Genomic DNA, 21,700 nt, shown 5'->3' with positions numbered 1-21,700 from the left:
TGTGCTCATGTTCAGGTACTAAGCACTCCATTAGCCAAGGGGAGGATCCAAGGGTGGAGCTCCTGCTATCTGTGCTTTGCCAGCACAGGTACATTTTACATTTCTATTGTGGTGACCTATTTCTTTAGAGAAATTATTTTCATGAGGATATTACCATGAAAATAATATTCAAAATTATATTTATATTATTAAAAATATTATTATTAATATTAAAACAATATTTTTATTTTTCCGTTTATTATCCGTCTTTATGCACTAAGTAGGATTGTAGTTGTGGACGTGGCACTAAGGAGTGTTTTCATTTGTTGTTGTTTTGTTATTTTATTATTATTTTTTAAGTTTCCATACGTATATTTTTTTCTGACTTTTATTTTTTACCATTTTTGTTTTTTGCTTTTTGTTTTCCACCATTGATTAACACCAGTCTGCCGCTAACACCAGTCTGCTTGGATCTTGATGATGTCTACACAATTCAACTAATCAGTGTTGATGCTCTTGAGAGTGATGGGGTGAGAGAGTGACCTCAGATTTCCATCCTGATCCGATGTGAGGTCAGATGTGAGGTCCAATGTGATGTGTCTGTGACTCGACATGTCGTACAAAATTGACAAATTTGTAAATCAAAAATGTGAGCTATAATTGAGATGAAATTGAATTGGAGGCGTCAGTGCGCACAAGTGCATTGCATTTTAATTTACATGACATGGTCTATACTGACATGGTCATCCCACGCCACACACACGCTACGTATGAATCACGCGCCACGTGGGCCACCTGGTGGCTGAACTGGACTTCTTACTTATCCGCCCCAAAACTACAACGTTACAAGTCGTTGGCCCGACAGTCCGACCGCGGACCTCGGCGCCGGGCCAGCGGGCGGGCGCCTCGGCTCCCCGGCGGTGGTGGCGAGAGGTTCGACGCTGCTTGCAGCTTTAATTTCTTTTTTTTTTGTGAGTCAAAGCCGGCAAAGCAAGTAGAGGCTGGCTGGAAGTTGCCAGAGGTTGCATTGAGGGCCAGAGCTGGGCAGTAAAGACAATGTACGGCACAATCAAGCAGCCAGATGTTGCTCCTAACTAAAGACAAGTTAGATTTGAAGGGCCTAACTAGCAATGGGGAGTCTTGTTGCTCATCTGTTTCTGCTCCTGCTGATCTCCACGGGACACGTCTATGGAGGTAAGGCTCTGCAGAGGAGATGTGGTCACAGTGTATCTTCACTGAGATGCACATTTTCCTGAGAACTGAGGGGGAATGATTTGTTGCTTTGTTAAAATAGAGCTGATAATGCTGTGAACATGTTTCCCTTCCAGAAGCATGTCAACTGCATGCAACTGTAGTGTGTAATGGTTCTTAGTGCACATTTATTAAAGTTTAAGCATTCACATACAAGCTGTGGTTGCTGAAGTTAATGCCATCCCCCTTTTAATGAATTGGTGCAGGAGATGATAGGAATAATGTAGCAAATGCAGTTTACAGCAATCGATATGTAAGATTGAAGTTTAAATGTGTGTGTGTGTGAGAGTTGGCAGCTTTATGGGTAACCCAGTCTAATATTGTCTGAAGACATATGGCAGTATGCTGCTGAATTCTGCATTATAAATCACATAAACGCGGGGAACTGATTTAATGTCACGCTTCACACAAAAGCAGTTTGGTTTATGAAATAGTTTTCCACTTGTGGTATAACTTGCTTAAAGCAAGTGCAACAAAAACATTGTCATCATTAGCAAGTTGCTCCCGGCATTTTCTTAATAGTATGATTTGCTTATGGGAAAATAATAATTTCAGTTAAAAAAAACAGCATGTTACCATTGTTCCTGAGCAAAATTCATTTAGCGTTTCAATAAGTTTGACTCGCCGTCTCAAAGCTGTATCGGCGCTGTGAGTGGACCCCTTCCCAGTCAACACTTCTGATCAGATTGAAATGATTTCCCTTCAAATATGAACCCTTCATAACACAAGTTGCCACACGTCTCTATCTGTACATCTCCTCATGACAGCGTGTTAAAGACCTGCACTCACATTCGAGGTGTGTCACTGTCGGAAGATTACTAATAATCCAATGTTCATGGTATCATGGAGGCAGATTAGAGATAGATGGACAGCCATGGGTTAAACTGACCACAGGCTTATAGGCTTTATGCTGGGCCAGCCTGCTGACTGTGTGATTCTCACTGGGACCAGTCGTGTAGCAAAAGTTTTTTTAAATGTTTTTTTATTTCGCAGGCATGGCATTATCTAACCAGAAGGGATTTAAAGGCAACACATTAAAAAGCAATGTTGTCCAACTGGGCAGAAGCTTTAGGCATCTTCACGAAAACCAATATTAAGATACTGAACACTCTGTTAAATGTTTTTGTGTGTGGGTGTGATGTGGAAACGTAAATTATTGGCTGCCTTGTAATGTCACTGTAGTATTGATGAGCTGCACACAGCAGCTTTTCAGAGTAATCCGTTCATAAAATGTTGCGGCTTTGGTGTTTCTCCCCCTCTGGCTAATTAACTCTTTTATGATGTACGAAACTCTCTGTGTTTCAATTTTAATCATTGAAATATTATTTGATTTCTATCTTGTGTTCAGTCTCACAACCATTTAATACTGCTGTACTGTTTAGAGAGCTTTATAGAGATGGAAAAGTGTCAGCCATCCCCAACCACACACACAACCACTCTCTCTCTCTCTCTCCCTCTCTCCATCTTTGTGTCTCTCTCTTTGACCTCTATCTGCCATGTGTTCAACAAATTGACAGTCATTCTAACAAAGTGCTTTAATAGCTGCAACAGTTGCTTTGTAGGTCAAATTGATTGAAATACAAACTGCTTTATTGTTTTTTCATTCACAGATGTGAGGGCTGTCTGGCTTCACTATTAAAATACAAGTAATTACATAGACACAATGTGAACCCTAGAATGGAAAATTCTTTATACAAGGACTTTAAACTCCAGGGACAATGGATATAGACGGTTGGTTGATCCACAACTTTCAACCACTCTTAGATACATGTGTGTATGAACATTCACGGTTCCCAGATAATGTCTCCTAATCATTTTGGAAACCCCCTAACTTTGACCTTTGTGTTTTCATATTCACATATTCATTTCGTATTCACTAAGATACCACGAGTGACATTCCCATCAGCCTAAGTTGTAGTTTGTGTTTGTGTCTGTAGACTTTGACGAAATGTTACTAATTCAAATTAGCTGATACCATGAGAGTGCAATAGTCATTCATTCATTAAAATAGTTGTTCTTCTTCATTTATATTTAGATCACAGGTTCTCAATTCGAGTTAGCTACGTGTGCTGGGACAGACGAGTGATTGTGATTGTGTTTCAGAGCAGCTCTGTCTGAGAAATGTTGACTAAACGTCCAATCTGTGTCATTTGGTTCAACAGTGAACTCTAATTAGCATCCGAACGTTTCAGGATGACCCGCTCCAAAATGCATTAGTGGTCATTTATTGATTCTGATAGCAGGTGTAAAGTGCAGAGGAAACACCACATTGGAAAGCTCAATACAGATTAATGGATCAGCCTTTGCCGGGAAAATACCTTCGGTCACCAAATGTTCATTCCATTATTTGGGCATTTTAACATATAGATATACAGATATATATGAGATTTAATAAAAAATAAAACAAATCTCTAGCTTGCCATAAGCAGGAATTGCTTATTTGTGCAACAACTCAGAGTTCTGCAAATTAAACCTTTTTGGCAATCTATTCTGGCAACTGCTAACATCTCTACTTACCTGCCTTATCTTACCTGCCTTCTTTTTTATTGTTGTAGTGTCATTCTATGGGGATGGATACATCCACTTGCGGACAGTGGAGGCGTCCATTCAGACGTTGCTCCATGTGCGTTTTCGAACCTCCAGTCCGGCGAGCATGCTGTTTCTGGCAGCCGGACGCCGAGACTTCCTGCTGCTGGAGCTCCTCTCTGGGCGCCTGCAGGTAGGCATGAGCACGTATTGTTAGGACTGTAGCACACCTAATCTATTAATGGGTGAATAACAAGCAAGACATGTTTACTAATCATGTAATTAACATTAATGGTCTTGGCTCGGGAAAAGACGATTTGGATTCTAGTAATGTATATATATATATATGTATATAAATTAGAATATATATAAAGTATTTATTTTGTAAAAAAAAAAAAAAAAAAATGTCATGCATTCTGGATGCATTACAAATCAAAATTAATATTTTTTTTTTTTTTTTTTTAATATTGCTTTTATTGGTTTACAAAAAAAAAACTCTAAAATCCTCTCTCAATTTTATTATTTCCTCAGACCAAAAAAAAAAAAAGATTATAACAACTGTGTGTGTCAAGGCTCAGGAAACTTGCAGGTGTTGTTGAGTTAATTAGACAATTCAAGTGATTTGTTTAATACCCTACTAGTATACTTTTCATGATATTCTAATATTTAGAGATAGGATATTTGAGTTTTCAATAAAATAAAAAGGCTAGCCAAGGCTTATTTTTGCAATAATGAATAAGTCAGAATGAATGACATTTTTTAATTGCATTGCAGAAAAAGAAAAAAATCATCCAATATTCTATTTCTCTGAGACAGTCCTGTATATATATATTTTAGGACTGTCTCAGAAAATTAGAATATGTATAGTTATTTATTTTAGTAATATATATATATATATATATATGGATTCATTAAATCAACTGAAATATTGCAAGCCTTATATTCTTTTAATATTGCTGATTATGGTCAGCTTAAGAAAACTCTAAAATCCTCTCATGAAATTTTAATATTTTCCTCAGACAAGTAAAAAAAAGATTTATAACAGCTGAGTGTTTGTCAAGGCTCAGGAAACCCTTGCAGGTGTTTCGAGTTAATTAGACAATTCAAGTGATTTGTTTAATACCCTACTAGTATACTTTTTCATGATATTCTAATATTTAGAGATAGGATATTTGAGTTTTCTAAGCTGTAATAATCAAGCAATAATCAAAAAGAAAAAGGCTTGCAATATTTTCAGTTGATTTGTAATGAATCCAGAATGCATGACATTTTTGTTTTTTTAATTGCATTACAGAAAATAAAGAACTTCATCACAATATTCTAATTTTCTGAGACAGTCCTGTATATATATTAGTCCAAATAAAAGTGGTTCATTTGCTCAATTCCAAACATGGGCCATTCAAGTTCATATATTGCCATGAACTCTTCTAAGTAAAACAGAGAGAAGTCTGAACACACACAGCTCGGTGTCAGATTGCTCACAGAGAGAAGAAGAAAAAAAGATCCCTCTGGCACTTTCAAAACAAGTTCCTTCATGACCAATGTAAAGAGAGAAAAACTCCACGTACTCTGCAAGGAGCCACGTGTGGTTGCTTTTGTGTGGAATAATGCATTGCCACAATCCCCTTGTCCCTTGATTCTGTTTTGAATTGTGCATCAAGATCTCATCACCATGTCAATTCAATTCAGTATATTTTGTATAGCCCAACATCACAAATGACAAATTTGCCTCAGAGGGCTTTACAATCTGTACACATATGACATCCCTGTCCCAGGACCTCACATCAGATCAGGAAAACCTCCCAAGAAATAGAAAAAAAACTTTCACAGGGAAAAAAAGGAAGAAACCTTCAGGAGAGCAACAGAGGAGGATCCCTCTCCCCGGATGCCTGCTTTCATGTGTCTTGCTCTTTATCACTATTTAAATATTATTTTTAAGAAGACATTGAATTTCCTCTGTCTTGGCTATCAACTTGTATTCCTTCTTTTCCTGTTCCCCCTTCCCTCCCTCAGGTCCGTTTGGACCTGGGCTCAGGTGAGCGTTCACTACAGTCAGAAATGGGCATCCATCTTGGCGACCTGGCGTGGCACACCGTGGAGCTGACCCACGACCACCACAACGTCAACATGACCGTGGACCGGAACTCTCATACCAGCCTTCGTATGCCAGGACCAGATCTGGAGCTCAGTGTGGAGGACGGACTTTTCGTTGGCGGGACCGCCGGACTGAAGCACCCATTCCTTCTCAACATCTCTGCTGGGTTTCGAGGCTGTGTAGATGAAGTAGTGTTCAATGAGCACAACCTGTTGTCTAGCCTAAGGCCTTATTCTGGGTACACGAGCGTCCACGAGGTCTCTCTCGGCTGCAGTCCACAGTTTTCGGCAACAGACGTAGATTCTGTTAGCTTTTTCAGCTCTAAATCTTTTATCTTTCTCCCGCCGTGGGAAAGGCCACAAGAGGGAGTGTTTGAATGTGAAATGTACCCTTCTGCGAGAGAAGAAGATGGCATGGTGCTGTATAGCTCTGGCCACCAGGGGGGATTTGTTGCCATCGAGATCAGAGATGGTAACATGGTGGCAACGATAGGAAATGGAGAAAGCAGTAAGGCTGAGCTGCGTTCTCGAACGCATGTTCACAGCAACCACACATGGTACCCCATCCGGCTGCACCTGCTGCCCAACAGCATCCAGCTGAAGGTGGGTGAGGAGTTGGTTCAGGCCACCCTGAGTCTGGAGCTCCAGGACATCCAGCTCAATGGGCCTCTCTTCCTGGGAGGGCTAGATGAAGAAGCACGGGGAGAGGCAAGGCGCGCTGGGTTGTTGTCCGCTGTCCCTGGGGGTGAACCGGCGGGCCGAGGAGGGTCCTTTAAAGGGTGCCTCCGAGAAATTAGGGTGAACACTCAAAGAACAGGCCTTCCTCATGCCACCATCACCAAGGACATCACTGTAGGCTGTAAGACGGCGCAAGTTCCAGATGCGGCGTCCACCACCAGCCCAACAGATCATCCCGAGTTTGATGTCATCACCAAACAACCAATTGCCAACAATAAGAAGAACAGTAACTTTCTGTTGCTGAGAAAGCTAGAAGTTTTGGAGGGAGGCCGGGCAGCACTGGAGCCCAAACACATGAGGGTAGGACGGGTCCCTTCTCGTTATTTGACAGTTTTCTCATACTTCATTGCAAGTAAGAATAACATGGACTTGTGTTGTTTTCACATAATAGCACCGAGTCAGTTCCTTTTTACATTGTCTTTTAGGTGAATCTGGATTTTCGGAAATTGGGCATTCATCCATCTCGATTGATGTTCCGCATTGAGGGGCAGCCTGTCCACGGCCAGCTCCGGCTGGACCTCAGTCTCGACACTGATGGGATTCTGGGCGAGGGGCAGGAGAGGACTATCACAATAGGAGAGATTGACCGCACGTTCAGTATGCTGGACTTGTGGCAGGGCCGGGTGATATACATTCACAGTGGTTCAGAGGACCAGAAGGACTTCTTCATGTTTTCGGTGTTCTCCATCAATAAGAAGGCGCTTCCTGTATTTCAAAAGGGTAAGCGCCTGCATCGGTTTGATATCAGCGTCAGTCCTGTTAATGATGCGCCGGTGCTCAGCCTGCCGGAGGGAAACCTGTTCACGTTGTTGGAGAAGTCCAAACGACAGGTGGGTTCAGCAGAACACTCGGAAGTGTAAGTCGGTTAAGTTTAGAGTGTGTTGCTTGTAGAAGATGTAATAAATAATAATGAATTGATACAAAAATAGATTTCAGACCTAGACTAATTATGAATCATAAACCCATGCATTTGTATACAAAGAATATTAGCATCCGTGATAAAAAATAATAATTTTAACATGAGATTAAAGTAACATTATGCAACAATTGTACCTTAAAATAACAGCGTGAAAAAAATTGTGCCTCTACAATGACTTTTAATATGGCGATTTGCGCCTCCGCCATTGCCATCGGGGGTCTGTGGGGAAATAACTCCGCTATGTAGGATTCTGGGGCCGCCCGATCCGGGGCGGATGGACTTCGACCTGCTTTCTGGCAGTGATTACGCAATGTCATATAGTGCCAGTCCACGCTCGCAGCTACAGTATAAGGGCGAAGCAAGCGAAGTCTCTTGTAATGAATTACACGTTCCAATGTAAATTATGAATATGTAGCTTTTTGGTGTTGTCAACAATATTGTATTCGATCACACGTACTCCACATTCAAACATTTAGAAAACAACGTATATAGGCTGAAAACGCGATCGGTATTTCATCTAAACTAAATGTTGTCATTCTTTTGGTTATGTTAGCATTCATCTCCGATATCACAATGATATGCAGTCATATTTATGTAAAATCTTTGAATATTCTTACCTTATCGGTTGACATCATTTCTTGGTTTCTGACTTTGTCTGGTCATCAATACAAGTGTATGCGAGGCTGCATCTATCGTAACTGGGTATTTACGACACTGAAGTAAACGTTAAATACCTCCAAAACTGAAGGGGGCGCTAAAAGGGAAAAACTCCATTATGGGGCTTTAAAGTGTAGAAAACTTTAATTTAAAATGTGATAATAATCAATTAAATCTTGCTCTACAGAGTTCTTCTCAATAAGTACAGGGATCTATTATTTCATATACAAATATAGAAAATCATCAAATTATTTATGAGTTAAATATTTATTGGACTAACAACATAACAAAACTATTAACCAGAAGAAAAATGAATAGATGATAAAAAAATTAACCAAATTAATTAAATTAATAATGATCATGATGAAGAGTCAACCACTTAGCACCCGAAAGACACGAGAAAGAAGTTTATTAGTTAAGATTGTGTCATTGTTTTTAAGTTTCATAATCTTTCCATTCATTTTCTCTACATAAGTATAACATGAAAATGAATACAGCCACTATGTTCCCAGCTGACAACGGATGTGCTGAGGGTGTGGGACCCTGACAGCAGTCGTGCAGAGCTGGTGTTCAGCTCCCTGGGAGACCTCAACACTGAGGTTGGACATCTTGAGCACCAGGAATACCCTGGCAGGTTAGCAGAATGTCTTTTCCACATTCAGTCTAAGCCTCTTGTTACCTTGTTGCACCTGACTACGTATCCAAAAGTCATGGTAGCAGCTTAGATGTGTTAATGTTTTAAATCACGTTTCAGAGTTAGGAAACAGGAAGTTAACAGGTTTGCATTATATCTTCCAGGGCCATTAACTTGTTCTCTCTGAATGATCTGGAGGAGGGTAAGATCTTCTTTGTCCACACTGGGGTCCCCACCTCCCGGCTGGCGCTCAGGGTCAGCGACGGGCTGAAGGTAAATAACGTATTATCTTGCCCAAGAGGCAATAAACCCATAATCCATAATATAAAGGATGTGCTACATAGAGTTGGGGCATTTTTACAGTTGCCACAGCAAAAGGGCCTCGCCAGAGCCAGTGTTTGTGTTGTCCCTTCTGGGCTACTGTAGAAGCAAGTAAAGTGAAATGTCTCAACAACTATTGGATGGATTGGCATGGAATTGAGAACATTCTTAACAAATGTTAATGTAATCACTTAATAGATCCATTCCTTTCCATTTGTATGTTGCCATCAGCAGGTCGATATTCGTTGTGTTTAGTGCTACTTAGCTACTATTAGCAAGCTAACTAAAATGGGGAACATCCATATATTGGCATTGTCATTTTGAACATGTTAGCATGTTGACATTAGCATGTAGCTCAAAGCACAGCTGGTGTTTACTCATTAATTGTTTTATTGCACACACACACACACACACACACATTGTATATGTGTATATAACAGTGGACTCATGAATAACCGTCTGGTCCTGTTTAATCTGTTCATTCTCCTCATCTCCTGTTGCTTCCTCTCCCCCCTTGTTTCCTTCTCCTCCTCCTTTATCTCATCCTCTTTGCTATCATAACCTCTGGTGTTTCCGTGCACCCTCTCCTTTGCACAGTTGAGCAACACGGTAGTTTTAAGGATCATGGCGCTGTCCCTCGAACATAAACTGGTGAATAACACCGGACTGGAGGTGAACCAAGGCGAGGCTTCCATCATCACAACCACTCACCTTGCAGTGCAAGTCAATCTGAATCATCAGGCGGTAGAAATCCGCTATGACGTTACAGAGCCGCCACAATACGGTGAGCTCCAACGGTTGCACTCAAGTGGCGACTGGAAAGCGGCAACTTCCTTCTCTCAGAAACTTCTGGAAAAAGAACGGATCCGATACCTCAGTACCTACCGCGGCATTCAGACTCAAAAGAGCAACATCACTGATTACTTCAAATGTAACATCAGCATCGGTTCCCGGGCCACTGAGGAGGTGGTTTTCCCCGTCACGGTACGCTGGATCCTCTTTAAGGTCACGCGAAGCAAGATGGAGGTCAACGGTGTTCAGTCTGCTGCCGTCACTCCCAAGGACCTTCATGTGATCTCAAAGGGTGTTAAAGTCAATGAGAGCAACCTCCACTTCAGGCTTCTAACAGTGCCAAAGAAAGGGCAGCTGTTCCTTGACAACAGCGCTCTCCAAAGGAACTCAACCTTCAGCCAAAACGATGTCACGGATGGCTTGATGGAGTACGAGCTGCTCAACACGCCGCAGCATGACACAAGAGACACCTTCAGCTTTCAGGTGTTTTCAACGCATGCCGACTCAACAGCTTACGACTTCAGAATCAACATCAAAGCCGAGTCGACCGCCATCACCGTTGTAAACAAGGGCCTTTCGATCCTGGAAGGAGGAAGTAGAGTCATCAACAAAGACATCCTGTTCACTCACACAGCAAGTAACCAGGAGGTGCACTACAGCATCACGGTGAGCCCCAAGCACGGGCAGCTGAGGAGGATCAACCTCTCCAACTCGACTTCCATGAACGATAACATTGTGACATTTACAAATCAGGATATCACCGCGGAGAGGATCGTGTACGTTCACGATGACAGCGAGAGCAAGCAGGATTCCTTCGCTTTTCAAATGATGGTTTACAAAGCGAACAAACGCACCAGCAAGAAGGACGACGGGAACTCGGCCGAGCACACCTTTAACATCTCTGTGCAGCTCGTCAACGATGAGAGGCCTGTCAGGGTTGTCGATAAAGTTTTTCACGTAGCTCGCGATGGGCAGAGGTTGGTGACGTTGCGTGACCTTCGTTACCGGGACGACGACTCTGACTTTGAGGACAATTGGTTGGTGTACACGCGGAGGGGGATTCCCATGGGAGAGCTGGTGCTGTCCAGTGATACGAGTCACAAGCTGTACGAGTTCACACAGCGGGACCTCGAGCAGGTGAGCACGACGATCAGTGAACGTTCTTGTTCATCCAGATGGTCATGAGTTAGTCCTCAGATGTTTCTGTGTCTTTTTCCTCTTCTATCATCTTCTTTTCTTTTCTCTCCTTGCAGAACAAAGTGCTGTTTGTCCACAGAGGTGTGAGTTTTGGGCGTTTTGTGCTTTTCGTATCAGATGGGAAACATTATGTTTCAACAATGCTGGAGGTGATTATAATGCCTTTTACGCATGATATATTCACGGTTTCATTTCTTCATACGGTGATATTGGTCAATTTCACTGTTGGTTAGCCATTGAAATAGTCAGAGTAAGTCAAGCAGAATGTGTGGAAGGAAATGTAAAATGTAAGCGATCAACACACTTTTGTGTTATTTATCAGTGATTTAAATGTGTTAAAGTTTCCTTTAACAGGTTATTTAATGTTAACAAATAATTTGCTTGTATTTATATTTAATTATGCATATCTAGTAGGAACATAAGTAAGCTTAATGATGTTCGCTGCTGTTGATAATTTATTTCTCTTTCTGTTGTGTTACTATGTTGATGCAGGTGAGGGCGCAGGATCCTTACCTTCAGGTCGAGAACAACACGGGCCTCATGGTCCAGCGAGGTGGGCTCATAACCTTGACCTCTGCCAACCTCAGCATCTTCAGCAACCTCGACATCCGAGACCCGCAGGAAGTGACATTTGAGGTCTTCCGTCCACCTAAACACGGCATACTCTGCTTTAATGATGGAGATTGTGTAACAGCAGCCGGCGCAGTTTCAATATTCACCCAGCGAGATTTGGTGGCGGGGCGCCTGGAGTATCGGCACGACGGCAGCCGTGAGTTGTCAGATGGGTTCAATGTAACAGCAAAAGCAAGGGAGAAGAGCACAGAGGCGGCTGCTCCGAGAGAGGAGGGAAACACATCTGGATTTTGGAGTGATGATAAAAATCCGCCTAGAAAGCCACCAGAGGCCGCCAACGGTCATAAGTAATCATCCAGTGGTGGTGGCGGAGGGACAGTATGTCTCCATAAGCAAGGAGCACTTGGAGGTAAGCTACCAAATTCTCCAAGTCCACCCTGCAGAGCTTTTACTTTCAGATTTATAAATCAAATGTTTCATCTTGACTTTAATACACTCCATTGACATCATCTAAAAGACAAACTCTGATCTTTCATATGTAAGCACTGGTTTGTTCATAGCAGTAGTTTATTGTAATATTTATAAATACATGTATCCTGTTTCAAACAGGTGGTTCATGATGACAGCCAGCCCTCACAGATAGTTTTTACCGTCCAAAGTCCTCCCACCCTGGGCTTTCTCCAGCGGTTCACCTCCAACGACACGCATCAGATCAACAACGGAGAACAGCTGCCCCTCAATGAAACACAGCCACCTGTAGGTTTAGAGCTGACAAACAGCCTCATAGCTGAACGGTTTGACACAGAAATAGGACTTGATGAGTTTGTCTGCTCCGTGCCTCCATGCAGGGCGTCACAGAGCAGCCAACACATTCCTTCACCCAGGAGGATCTCAACCAGGGATGGATCATCTACCACCAGCAGGCTGCAGGACGCACCAACGACTCTGTCCTGTTGGAGGCAACCAACGGGGTCACGAGGGTCGGACCTATCAGGCTAGAGATTGACATCATCCCTATCCTGCTCCCTCTTCAGGTACAACATGTGTGTCTAGGTGTTAAATGACCCTGGAAAAGGAAATAATTGCATGCAAAAGGAGAGAAATTCAAAACGTTGACCCAAAGGAGGAACGTCTTCCTCACATCAGGAGTATCATCTGTTCTTCAGGTGTCTGACTTGACCCTCGATGAGGGGTCGTCCCTGCCACTGACCACTGACATCATCAAGGTGGCCAATCATCACTTCTCAGGGATGAACTTCCTGTACCAGGTCATCGTTCCTCCGCAACACGGATACTTGGAGCACAGCCGGATCCCGGGGATGCCCATCAGTGCTTTCACTCACACTGAGGTTTGACTGAGCACACACACACAGAGAGAACGTTTTTTGGAAGTTTGTTTTTTAAATTGGGGGGTAATAGGGAAGATTTTAGCTGTAAAGACTGTTTAGATGTGACCCAAGGAAGTTGTGTTCATTGGATATTAAAATAAAGAAACTCAACTTTACTAAATCCTTTTCCACCAGCGGGTCTTCAGTAAATAATCCGGGCTTCTCGCCCTTAAAGATGCAAAGATTTTGAAAATACTCAGCTTTGTCTGCCTGTTTTATTGCTCTGTTCCTGCATTTTTAACATCAGCTGCGTTGGGAGTTACAACAATGGCTTCTCCTTCCAGGTGGAACGTGAGTACATCTCATATATCCATGATGGCAGCGACACACTGAAAGACAACTTTACCATTGTGGCCAATCAGACGGAAATCAGGAAGCACAGTCTGCCCTGCACTGCTCACATCAATGTCACGCCGGTCAATGATGAGACTCCTGTTGTTTCAACCAACAAGGGGCTGAAGGTGGGGAGTGACAATTTACACCCATAGGACATGGTGATTGCTTTCAACTCAAATGAGTCCGACTGTATCACTTTTATTTATTGGATTACTTGCATTAATAACAACACATTGCAGTGCAGAAAGGCCAAAGATACTGATCTGAGTGAATATGTTCATCTCCCAGCTGAAACGTAAAACCTTCCTGTCCTTTCCTTCCATCATTCCTCTCTTTTCTTCAGGTGTGGGTGGATTCAGTGACAGAAATCACCACAGACGATCTGAGTGCAGAGGATTCGGACACTCCTCAGCCTGAGGGACTGGAGTTCATCGTCACACCACCAAGCAACGGACACCTGGCCCTGAAGGGGGCCCCCTCCAGACAAATCCTGAACTTCACCCAAAATCACATACAGACTGGACAACTGATGTTCATGCACAGTGGTGAGTAACGTCTTGGAATGGACTTCCGGCCAAGAAACTTCAAAATATTCAAAGATGAGAACAGATGAGAATGGAATAAACGACATAATAACAAGCTCTCTTTTTTATGTCGACTTGTTTCATGTCTAGGTGCTTTATCGGGTGGCTTTCACTTCCAGGTGAACGACGGTGTGAACTTTGCCCCTCGACAGATTTTCAGGACAACTGCCCACTCCCTGGTCCTCACCTTGCAGAGAAACCATCCCATGGAGGTCTACCCAGGTATGGTTTTACAAATCAACACCTGGTTCAACACTCTGGATTTGCACTAAGTCAGCTCAAGTATAAGTTCTGGTAGTGGAAGAAACTCTTATGCAGGCTTTTCCCGACTCAAATACAGTAAATGTGGTGATGACATAAACACAGAAACATAATAAAATAAAGTGTGAACTTGAAACCAGCCTGTCGATTTCTCAGATCTGGGTATTCGGACCACTCTTAAGGTTCATGAGAAGATTTATTAGATAGGAATGTATCATCATACATGTATTTGTTAAATTTTCTTCCCCATTTTTCTGATAAAAATGTTTAATAGTTTGTTGCCTCATCTCAGTGGAGTTATATAACAATGGCACAGTGTGGCACCACTGGTCTCATGTTTCTGCCTCCACGAACAGATTACAGTACCTCCGTGCCCAGTCAGTGCCAGGCTGATAGTGGTTCTAACCTTTATACATGCTCACTTATCAGTAGTCCTTGGTCAAGGTTAGAGAAGTGAAGCTGTTACTCTGATAGTATGAGACATGTAATACTGTTGTGACTATATTTATTTGTATTTAAATGTTTTGAAACTTTCCTCGCTCCTGCCCTTTTAGTGATTTTCTCAATCTTAAAGCAAGGCGATGTCTACCGATACTACATTTCACCAGGATCATTCATTGCTTATTTTCTGCTGTCAGCCTCTCATCCCTCTCGCTGTGTTTTTCCCAACCCTTAAAGGCTCTGTGACGCCAATCTCTGAGCAGGAGCTTCAGGCCGTAACAAACGATGTCAGCGACATGAGGAGAAACCACTCGGTGGTGTTTGCAGTAACCGATCCTCCTAAACTCGGCAGCCTGGTCCAACGTATGCCCGACAACTCGACGAGAAACATTGTCACGTTCACACAGCGCATGGTAGGGGGACGTGTGTGTCTTCGCAAAACAAAAGGAAAACGTTTGTTTACTTCCCAAATAAAATGATGCCCTTTGTGTCTTCGTCTCTCAGGTGAAAGATGGGGTTATTCTGTACGACCAGAACAAGCCACAGTCAGTGGGCTGGTCGGCTGCAGACGCCTTCTCTTTCACCGTTTCCTCTCCTCCTGCTTTCCTTCCTCCACACACCTTCACCATCTTAATCTCCGATCAGGCCAACGCGCATCCCGACAGCCCTCAACACAAGACCAGGCTGCTGAGCAACGCAGGTACTGTGCGAGTGTGAGCAAAGGAACATCTCCCGATCTTATTTGATATTTATTTGTCACATGAAGAATATAAGTGGATCGAGTGAGGTGTGCGTATGTGTCATTCAGGTGCGGTGGTGGCCGAGGGAGGCAGGGTGACAATTGACCGGTCTAAACTCGATGCATCCAATCTCCTTGGGAAAGTCCCTGAGCCGCACCGGAAGGACCACCACATCCTGTACCGCCTGATTTCCCCGCCGCGCCACGGGGTTCTGTCTATACATGGACAGAACGTCACCAGGTGCTTTGCTCCATTCATCTTGCCTCAACAGATGCAATTAATAGTATTAAAATGATTCATAATCATATTTCTTTTCAGTATACCTTCATTTATATTTGTCATTTCTCACAGGAACCAACCTGATTTCTCTCAAGTCACCCTAAACAAGTTTGGCGTGACGTATGTCCACGATGACTCGGAGACAACGAGCGACAGCTTCACTTTCCGGGCCTGGGTGGCTCCTTTGGATCTCTTCTCCTCTTCCTCGTCTGCTTTATCCTCCTCCTCCTCGTCCTCTTCCTCTTCCCCTCTCTATTCAGCCTCATCGTCGACCCTTTCGGCATTAGATGTTGGTTCTCAGCGCCGTGCCACGGACAGCCTGGAGGTGACGGAGACGTTCAACATCACAGTGACACCGGTCAACGACCAGCCGCCACTCATCAGGAGCAGGGCCCCGAGTATGAAGGTCGTTGTCGGTGAGAGTGTCGTACTGGGACCAGACAATCTGCAGGTGAGCCTGTGTTAAGAGGGCAGTGGTGATTAGGGCTGCATATGAATGGTTCAAAATGTTTTATTTTATCAGCTTTGAGATTCGGATTTTCGCAATTATTTATCAATCATTGGAAAACACAGTTTAAAAATGAAAAGTGCCAATATCCCACCAATGTATCTTAATAGAAACCTTTATAACTTCATGGCAAATATAATATTAAACATCCACAGGGTTCCTCCTGAAAGTCATCAAGTCACAGTAATAACAGGGATGCTCACATTAAGTATATTTCTCCCACAGGAAATGATCATTTTCCGGAACGGATGGGTTTTATACGCACAAGCTCTATAAGACAAGCGGCAACAATACTTGAACACAGGGGCGTTTGTAGGATTCAAAGAAGGGGGGGGGGCTAAGCCCCAAGGGGAGTGGTATGTCTGGTTATGTATGCGTGCCCTGCAATTTTTTTTGTGGGCCCGGATACTCATGGTTGGAGACAGAATTTCAGGGTCATCGTGATATTTTATGCTCATTCGGACGCTATCACTGAGATAAAGATCAAGATCAACTACTTCAGTGTCAAATATACATACAACATATATATGGGAAAAAAATGAAATAATAATATATATTAATGCAAAGAGATATCGATAGTTATTTCTTGTATTTCTAATTTGCTTGTTCACACTCTCGCTCACTGGAGACAGTTTCAAAGTTTCCCTTTCATTTGCCTCAAGTAAAGCTAAACATATGCATGTAACAATCATTAACAACTACCGATATCTGTAACTACCTGGACTTACAAGTTCACTCTGTGCATCATTTACTTTGAGCTAAACTCCTGGCTGTCGTTGATGAGAGACGGAGAGCGGCAGAGTGAGAGCCGGCGCAGCAGCCTCCCCAACGTCCTCGTGCTGAAGCCCCCCTAAAATAGGCCGAACGACGCCCCTGCTTAAACATGGATGTTTCCTTTAAAACACAATTTACATGTCCAGGTTGAGGACCATGACACCCCTCCAGAGGAGCTGCACTACCTTGTGTTCAGCAAGCCAAACAACGGCTACCTGACGCTGGGGGAGAGGCTGGAGCCGGTGACCTCCTTCACCCAGTATGACGTCAACCACGGCCGCCTGCACTTTATACAGCAGGTGATGCTCTTTGTGTGTGTGTGTGTGTGTGTGTGATAGGGTTATCCATTTGTGGCCCAAATGTGTGTAATTTGTATTTGATTACAAGAATATTTTGCTTGGAGAAAATGTTCATGCTCTGACTAAATCATAGGTGTTTTTTTTACTTCATAAATGTTTCCTGACTTTCAGATACAATTGATTTCCAGTCTTTGTGTTGTTGTGTTTGAGTGGGCTACCCTTTGTTGTTTTATTATAATCTTTCCTCCGGTGTGTTCCCTTTGTCAGGGAGAACCCTCAACAGGTGTTTTCCACTTTAACGTAACCGACGGTCATCATCGTCCACTCTACAAGATGTTTAGTTTGGAGGTGATAAAGCCCTCCGTCTCCATGGTGAACAACACTGGCCTGTCATTGGTTCAAGGCAAGACCGCTGTGGTCCTGACAACCAACCAGTTTGCAGCTCAGACCAACAGTCGCCGGCAGGTCAACATCACCTACTCCGTCACCGCACACCCTCGCCACGGACGCATCGCCATTAACGACCAGGAAGTCACAACCTTCCGCCATGAGGACTTGCAGTCAGGACGTGTCGTCTATCACATGACTGATCTCAGCGAATCAGAGGACAGCTTCCAAGTCTCAGTGTCAGCCTCGTCACCCGGCGTTGACTTCGGAAATGTGACAGCACAGATGGTGAATGTAACTGTGAGGCCTCTGATCTACCTGAGGGAGCAGGTCAGAGTGCCCAGTGGTATCGCCGTGAAGCTCGGGAAAGCCATGATCGATGCCTCCGAGCTGGCGAGAATCAGCCGAGCCGACCCGGTCTTTCAGGTTCTGTCACCTCCGAAACACGGGAAACTAGTCAAGGTAAAGCTGTTCTTTGTGATCTTCTAAAAATGTTTGAAGGAACATGTCATATGGAGTAGGGATGCAATCAATGATAAAAATGAAGAAAGGAAATGCATAAAAACCCAAACCCTTTCATTCTAATCATCTCCTTTCTGGTCATTCTGTCTTCCACTCTGTCTGTGTGTGCATGTATGCAGATGACCTCTGACCCGAACCGAGCATCAGAGGTGCTGAAGTCATTTACGTTCAGCGATGTGGTGCAGGGCCGGGTCGCCATCGAGGAGACTCTCAGTGACAGTGACAGCAAATCAGCACTCGCATCGGCTGGAGGCCACGCCCCCGCCACACCTCTCAATGATTCGTTCATCTTCATGCTGAGGGCTGGAAACGTCCAACCGGCGAAGGGCGAGCTCCACTTCACCATTTATCCCCACCACCAGATGCATCGTGGTCCAAGCAGTTCAAATACAGACGGTACGAGTCGTGAACAAACGACGACCCAACTTCCAACACAGAATAAGACGACCGGAAGGGGAGGCGGGCGAGGGGGTTCCACGGCGGTCAGCGGGGACCGGGTTGGTTTGCCCCCCCACATTTTGTCACATAAGAACCAGAACAGGACACAGCACAAGTTGAGGCCTCACAGCCGCTGGGGGAATCACACACGCAGCGGCAGTCACGGAGGAAGATCGGGGGGTCGTGCAGAGGGAATGGGTCGCGGCCCACAGCCCCACACTCCTTCTGACTCAGACAAGTATGCTCCAGCAATCCCTCCCGACATACAACCGGTCCACGTTGAGATCCTCCCTCGGCCCGCCTCCGACCCTCTCCTCATTATCCTGCCGCTGCTGGCTTGTTTGTTCCTCATTATAATCCTCGTCGTTTTGATTTTGGGGTTCCGCCGCCGCAAGGAGAAACAGGCCCGGCTGCGGCTCCTCCAGCAGCTCGCTGCAGTGACAATACCCCCCGGGGGCAGCCCGTACCTGGGCCGGGCAGAGCGGAGCGTGGCTATGCCCTCCGTGGTGGTCACCCCGCTGGGCCCTACAAGCTGCCCAAGCTCCCCTAGGATACCTTTAAATCCCAGAAGGAGGAGTCTGGCCCCTGGGGTGACCTTCTGGGGGCCATTTGAAGCTGATGGAGCAGGTGGAGATGGAAAAATTAGAGGTGGTAAGATTATTGAAAAAGATATGGTAAATGCAGGATTCCAAACAGCTCTGAGATCTAGGTCCTCTACTCCGACTCTTAAAGGAAACCAGTACTGGGTTTGATGGACGAATTCCAAAGATATGTGCCTAAAAGGTGTTTTTTAGTTGTATTAATAGAACATGTCCATGGGACATCTGTAGTCATCTGTAGGCACATCAACTTAAAAAGAATATGCACATTAGGTAAAAGAGATACTGTTGGGGCACTGCTCCTTTTTTTGTAGGAAAAACTTCTTTGTTGTCTTAACAATGTACCGAAAAACTGTTATTTAATCCGTAAAACATCCCCCCGCTCCATAGGAGCTGTAATTGTACTTCAGTGATGTGACACTAGCACGGCCACCATTGGTTCTTTTATGCAAAAACGTAATCGTATAGCAATCCGCCTGACTGATTCCTCAAAGCACCGATTGTAACTTCTATAGCTCTGACGAAGAAAGCACAACTTTTGAAGTGTGACCGAACAAGGGAGTAAAACGTAGTATTGTTATTGTATTTATTATAAACAATTAAATGTAACTGAATTGTAGCTCAAAAGAGTTAGTAGTGTAAATGGTTATTGACACCACTCAACTGCAATATTGCCACTGTACAGTGTTGATGTGTTCAACACCTTGTATGTCAGCTGGTATCATACTGCTTGTGTGTAGATGTGACTAAAAGCACTGTAAGCTTCCAAATCTATGCATGCAAACTGTTTTCTATGACGACCACCCCTTTGTAGCTGCTGTGCACACTTTTCTGTTTCCCTTGTGTGACGTTGTCACAGCTCAAGGCAGTGAGTTGTCATGTAACCTCTTCTCATAAAACATACAGTATTAACAATATACAGTGAGATGTAGACACTGGTAGCTTCCTCACTTCTCGATTGACTCCAACATTTGCCAAGCACTGAAAGATTTATTTTTAATAAAAAATATTTCCTAAAGACTTCTCCGTGTGTTGATCTCAAACGCATACATATAGATATTAGGGCTGTCAGCGTTAACGCGTTAATCTATGCGATTAATTTGGCCGCGTTAACGCACTAAAATATTTTAACGCAATTAACGCAATTTTTTTTTTTTTTTTTTGTAAACCGCGGCAGTACGGTTTGACACTGTTTCCGTTTTTAAAACAATCATTTCTCCGCGAAAATAAGGAGCAGAAATCAGTTTAACTCGTGGATGAATCAGTCGGGTTTCCTCCTGCTCCTCCTTCCTCCCGTCTCCCCCTCTGATACACAGAGGAACACAGGGCGACGTGTCGGGTGACGCGGCACGGAAAGAACGCGACACACGAAACCTTCAACGTGATTGGTCAATCCGTTTGTCTGTCAACATTTCGGGGGGAAAAAACCCAATGAACACTCAGTAAATCACAAAGGACCTCCCACCTCACAGGTAAGGCTCATTTAGCAGCCTGTCAGTCATATCAGAGAACCAGAGGACACGGCGCGAGGACAATGAGGCTCATTTCAGAGCTGAGATTGTTCTGGAATGTTTGATGTATAACACATGGGGATGTGTATAAAATGCCCCCAGCCTCCAGAGGGTTAACGTGACATATTTGAATGTCAGTCAGTTATCAAGGCCACTGGTTCTGCTGTTCAGTGTTAAAGATGACAGGACCAATGGGGTCTCAATATACTTCTTTTTTTTTACTAATCTGATGTTTCACTGAAGAAACAATTTATCATCCACGATATTAAATACCTCGCTGGCACTGTATATGTAGGAGCCTCTTTGAAAACACAGCTCTGTGTGAAGTTTTGTCTTTAAAAAGAAGGGAAACACTTTTAACCCTTGTGTTGCCTTCGGGTCATTTTGACCCGATTAAATATTTAACCCTCCCCCCGCCTTTGGGTCATTTTGACCCGATTCAATGTTTCACCCTCCTGTTACCTTTATATTTACTAACATATTTTACCCTTTGGGTTCAATTTGACGCCAGCAATTAAAACCTCCAGAAAATTATTAGAATTAATATTGTTTTCCAAGTTTAAGTGTGAGGCACTTTATGTTTGTTTGTTGACTTCCGAAAGAACACCGACATTAAACATTGAATGGGGTCAAATTAACCCGAAGGCGGCAGGAGGGTGTAATATTGATTCGGGTCAAAATGACCCGAAGGCAACACAAGGGTTAAACGGTGAATTTTGTTGTTGTTGTAAAATGTATAAAATGCCCCCAGCCTCCAGAGGGTTAACGTGACATATGTGAATGTCAGTCAGTTACCAAGGCCACTGGTTCTGCTGTTGTTCAATGTTAAAGATGACAGGACCAATGGGGTCTCAATATACTTTTTTTTTTTTTTACTAATCTGATGTTTCACTGAAGAAACAATTTATCATCCACGATATTAAATACCTCACTGGCACTGTATATGTAGGAG

At 43.6% G+C, this 21,700-nt stretch overlaps 1 protein-coding gene across 1 annotated transcript; it reads left to right on the top strand.

The window, feature by feature from the left end:
- Positions 1 to 998: 998 nt before the first annotated feature.
- On the top strand, positions 999 to 20,255 carry LOC130205287 (chondroitin sulfate proteoglycan 4-like). The gene is made up of 23 exons (XM_056432546.1): positions 999 to 1,173; positions 3,786 to 3,949; positions 5,770 to 6,888; positions 7,014 to 7,418; positions 8,677 to 8,798; positions 8,963 to 9,071; positions 9,717 to 11,048; positions 11,165 to 11,257; positions 11,601 to 11,912; positions 11,950 to 12,090; positions 12,291 to 12,437; positions 12,530 to 12,715; positions 12,848 to 13,030; positions 13,354 to 13,530; positions 13,749 to 13,950; positions 14,080 to 14,211; positions 14,929 to 15,104; positions 15,196 to 15,391; positions 15,500 to 15,671; positions 15,783 to 16,161; positions 17,139 to 17,291; positions 17,559 to 18,140; positions 18,320 to 20,255. The coding sequence occupies exons 1-23, from the start codon at positions 1,110 to 1,112 to the stop codon at positions 19,388 to 19,390; spliced, it is 7,617 nt and encodes a 2,538-aa protein (XP_056288521.1). The 5' UTR covers positions 999 to 1,109; the 3' UTR covers positions 19,391 to 20,255.
- The last annotated feature ends 1,445 nt before the right edge of the window (positions 20,256 to 21,700 follow it).

The sequence above is a fragment of the Pseudoliparis swirei genome, chromosome 15 (genome assembly GCF_029220125.1).
Source record: "Pseudoliparis swirei isolate HS2019 ecotype Mariana Trench chromosome 15, NWPU_hadal_v1, whole genome shotgun sequence".
Taxonomy (NCBI): Eukaryota; Metazoa; Chordata; class Actinopteri; order Perciformes; family Liparidae; genus Pseudoliparis; species Pseudoliparis swirei.
Note: the sequence above shows the minus strand (reverse complement) of the source record. Positions and strands in the feature narration are given on the sequence as shown.